General features: G+C 44.8%; 1 protein-coding gene across 3 annotated transcripts; it reads right to left on the reverse strand.

The window, feature by feature from the left end:
- Positions 1–259: 259 nt before the first annotated feature.
- LOC133890886 (uncharacterized) lies at positions 260–3,980 on the reverse strand. 3 transcript variants are annotated; one of them, XM_062331509.1, is made up of 6 exons: positions 3,673–3,980; positions 2,824–2,844; positions 1,979–2,732; positions 1,698–1,898; positions 1,020–1,215; positions 260–638 (listed from the first exon to the last, which is right to left on the reverse strand). In XM_062331509.1, exons 1-6 carry the CDS (start codon positions 3,963–3,965, stop codon positions 454–456), a joined length of 1,650 nt encoding a protein of 549 aa, XP_062187493.1. In that variant the 5' UTR covers positions 3,966–3,980; the 3' UTR covers positions 260–453. The 3 variants fall into 3 exon arrangements, with proteins under 3 accessions (XP_062187493.1, XP_062187495.1, XP_062187494.1); XM_062331511.1 differs by lacking the exon at positions 2,824–2,844 and having other exon boundaries at positions 1,979–2,823; positions 3,673–3,815; XM_062331510.1 differs by having other exon boundaries at positions 1,979–2,844; positions 3,673–3,793.
- Positions 3,981–4,190: the final 210 nt, after the last annotated feature.

Below are 4,190 nucleotides of genomic sequence, written 5' to 3' on the forward strand. Positions count from 1 at the left end.
TTGATCCAATCATCATCGCCTGCCTCGTCTTACTCGGTGTACTCATCTCCTGTGAGCGGTACAACGAACTGTACAACGCCGGCCGAGAACAGCTCGTTGTGCAGTGCCGCGTGCCACCGCGCCGTCATGTGAGTACAGCGAATTAGCTCCATCCGAGTGCTACCGGACAACACGAATGACTCAGCATGAGCTCAAATCCAGCCAGAAACTCACTAACAGATTTATCAGTCTTCCATTGCATGCATGAATGAGTCCACAGTAGCACACGGCAGCGTACTAAATGTTCTGCCAATATTAACAGGTGTGGATTGATATAAATAGTAAATGAACCGTCCAACAGAAGCTGTACATTTTCCTGTCATCTTTCCTTTTAGGAATTTCCTGGTATCTTTTGTTTATGTACATGGCTGCATGCTACAACCGGGCCATGGAGAGTATCACAATCTAAATGAGCTAGCAAACCATTTTGGAGAACAGATCATCTAGAGCTGAGTACAGGGGCTGGGCAGCTCGGGGCCTCTCCACCCTCCCAAACAGGATATCGATTGTGGTCAGGTACGCGTCACCGTAGAAACGTAGATTGGCCTCTGTTCTGGTTGTCACCACATTCCCTTCCAGTGAAACCCCAACAAAAGCACCTGTTTCAAGTTTCCACAAGTAGTTAAGCGTATGGAGGATACTATTAAGACACTATCATGAATTTGCTAAAATGTAATCGTAGGTTAGAGAATTTTTTGGCTACACGGATGTCTCAATGTTACATATGAGTATATGACTAGTCAGACTGTTTGGGTTTCCTGTTTTGTGGGAAAATGCACCTAAACATTACCTTTGATTTATTACCGGAAGAAAACAGAAAGCTCATCACAATCTTTTTTTTTAAATAAAACATTGGCATTTCCTACTTGATAACATTATCAGACTACACCCCCAGCATGATTTTTTTTCTTTTATAACTTCTATCTTAAGCATGAAACTATAAGGATAGCACTATCAAGAGGCAATGTTCAAATTGTTACCTTTGCTGCAGCTGTAAGTGTAGCATATTCCAGAACCTTTTTCACTGGTCCTAACATCTGCCTCAAAGGCTCTGCCGATTGGCCCTGCTGCAGCACTCAATCCTGCCCCAAGAGAAAGATGAATGCGGCTGCTGAAAGCCTTGACAGCTTTAAGGTCATGAAGCACAATGATAAAGTCCGTCAGTTCTCCTCCAATCTGGAAGGTACAAACAAAGGCCACCATCAAATGGAGATTAAGGATCCTAACAACAAACTGTAGCTAAGCACCCAAATCATTGCAGTGCTCCATATCCAGTCTTCTCTTTACACATTGCAACTCCCCAAGTCGTTCAGGATGGTTATGCTGATCTTTTCTTTTTTTTGAAGAAAATATGTTGATTGTTAGGATCCCATGGTAAATTTATGGACATTTTTGCATACTTAAAGCAAAAAAAAAAAAGCTAGAGTTTTCACATCACATGGTGACCTGGTGCATTTATTAACTAGCTTATGCTCTTATGTGCAACCAATGCATACCTAATGTGATCAGCATATCTTTATCAAGTAACGTGAAAGTTCTTTTATTTTCTGGTGAGGAACATATCATTTGTCTAACAGGCTTCCTCATTTGTCTAACATGCTAAAGTACCAAAGATGCTGCCGGTACATTAAAAGAGATGATATTTAGTGGATAAATACCTGCACTCCCCATCCCAGTCCAACAGATAAAATTGCTGAAGGGGCAGACCATGATCCATCTGATCTGCGAGCAACTACAAGGCCAGTGCCAACTTTGTATGTAAGAACTGCACCCGCCTTGGCGACTGTTAGAACAGCAAGCCCCTTTGCTCCCTTGAGAATAGATGACGGGATGGACTTCTCGGGGTTTAATCTAGCAACCTACATATTCCAAAACAGAACCATTCTCAGCCCTGGATGATAAGGTTACATCTCTTCAATGGGTAAAACATCATACATACCTGGCAATATTTCTTCATCGTGTTTGTCGCCTTGTATATCTCATACTCCATTGATACACCGACAGGCATGTTCAACCAGCTTCTAGTGCTTGTCCAATCCATGACATCATGTTTTGCTTGCTGCATGGCGTTACTGTTGTAGTTGATCAATAAGCCCTGAAGTGGATCAAGTCTCTCATAGCAAGCATCACACACTCTCTGAGGATCGCGAAGTCTGAATTTCATGGGCAACAAGCATCTTCCCTTGGAACAATCTTTGCAGAATATACCTCCACAGAACCGGCAATGGTGCCTTCCACGAGTCAGAGCTGTGAAAGGAGAGTTGCACTGCAGGCACACATTACTAGAGCTATCTGGCAACCACTCTGGTGGATCTGCTAGCAAAACCTCCCTATATGCACTGTACTGTAAAGCATTCGCTTCAAGTACTGGCGGTGCACTTGGAACACAGACAGATGGGTGCACGTTAACATCGCCATTCTTGTCAGAGCCTAGAAATGATACATCTGTGCTGAAACTTTGCTGCTGTGATGTGTCATCCTCACTCTTGTTTCCACCGGTGACAATTGAAACCAGCCCACCTAGAACAGTCTTCAAATTGACTTTTGGACTAGCTCGTGTTGGAGTGAACGGATCATCCCTTGAATCATACTCTGGGAAGTTTGGTTCCAAAGATGGCTCGTAGAGATAATCCTGAACCGGATAATTGTTTCCCGCAACTACATTGGATAAAACAGCTCCCTGGTTGTGGCCGCTATTGATTTTGGACAGGGAAGAGTATGGCATCATTTCATTTGGAGTTCCCATGGAATCATTTAGAGGTTATATAAGAACAAAGAGATCACCTGCAAGTGATAGCACATAACCTGTCAAAAAAAGGATGCAAGAAAAAATAATTAGCATGACAAACCCCTTGGAACTCTCTATTTCATCATCACATCAAGAAACTCATCTTGTCACTACTCATTCCTTATATACTTTAGTTATCTTGTGCATAGTTCACGAACAATCATTTTAGACAGATACAATACAAATCTGTACTCATGTTTAAGAGAATCAGTCACCCGTGGACAACACTATTCAAAGTCTGAACTATCATCAGGTAGCATTAAAGCTCTATATCGCCTTCAACACGAAGCATTAGAACCGAACCATGGAACCAAACCATTCAGGTTCCATCGTCAGCTAACATTAAGGTTCTATCCCGTTTTCAACACTAAGCATTGGAACCGAAGCAATAGCTAGCTAGCAATGCCACATGTATGCACCATGAAACCTAAATGCATCAAGCTGAAATTAACTAATCCCAGATTCACAATACAACGGCGCCGCGCGTAGGCTCGAGACAACTCCCCAAACAGATATGGCTACCGAACAGTTCACCCAACGTGCGTGGACCCTAACCTCTACATACAGTTACGCGATCGCGGCGACAAGAGTTGCGGAACCCTGGATGGGGCGGAAGACGGGTCGATCACCCGGCGACACAACAGAACTAACAGGACAGCGATTGATTCAAGCGCAGACACGGACGAGTCAAGCCCCAAAACCTACGCGACCGGATCAAGCGGCGGGGCTGGGGAGGGAGCTAGCCGATATCCTCCTCACCCGGGAAAAAAAAAGCAATTAGAGAGAGAGAGAGAGAGAGAGAGAGAGAGAGAGAGAGAGAGAGAGCGGGAGAGGTTTGCGCGTACTCGGTTTGGAGGGAGCGCGTGGGCGCTGACGCGATCGCCTCGTTGCGGGACGGGAGGAATAGGAAGCAGCTTCCGGCGGCGGCGGCGGCGGGGGAGGGGGCGTCGAGGCGGGGGTGGGGATCGGGTCGGTTGGTTACTTCCGCCGGCAACGACAGCGGGGAGAAGATGGGATTTGGAAGCAACGCAAAGCTATCGGCTCTTCGGTGCCAGTTAATTTGGGCCCCACCTCCCGCTGACGGGGTAGCGCCTTGGGCTTGATTTGGCGGGCTTCTTTTTCGTGCGTTCCTATACATTGGTGGAGTATTTTTTTATTTATATATTTTTTATTTTTAATATTTACGAAATTATACGGCCATATGAATAAATCGGGAATATGTTACCGTCGCTCCTAGATCGGGTGATATAAGTGCCACCCAATGAATGAACGAGATCTCATGGTCTCACAGCTCAAAAAATTAAAAAATATGAAAAATACATCGAGCAACGTATCACTCGTTCATTTGACGACACCTTGCGGT

The sequence above is a fragment of the Phragmites australis genome, chromosome 14 (assembly GCF_958298935.1).
Source record: "Phragmites australis chromosome 14, lpPhrAust1.1, whole genome shotgun sequence".
In the NCBI taxonomy this organism is placed as follows: domain Eukaryota; kingdom Viridiplantae; phylum Streptophyta; class Magnoliopsida; order Poales; family Poaceae; genus Phragmites; species Phragmites australis.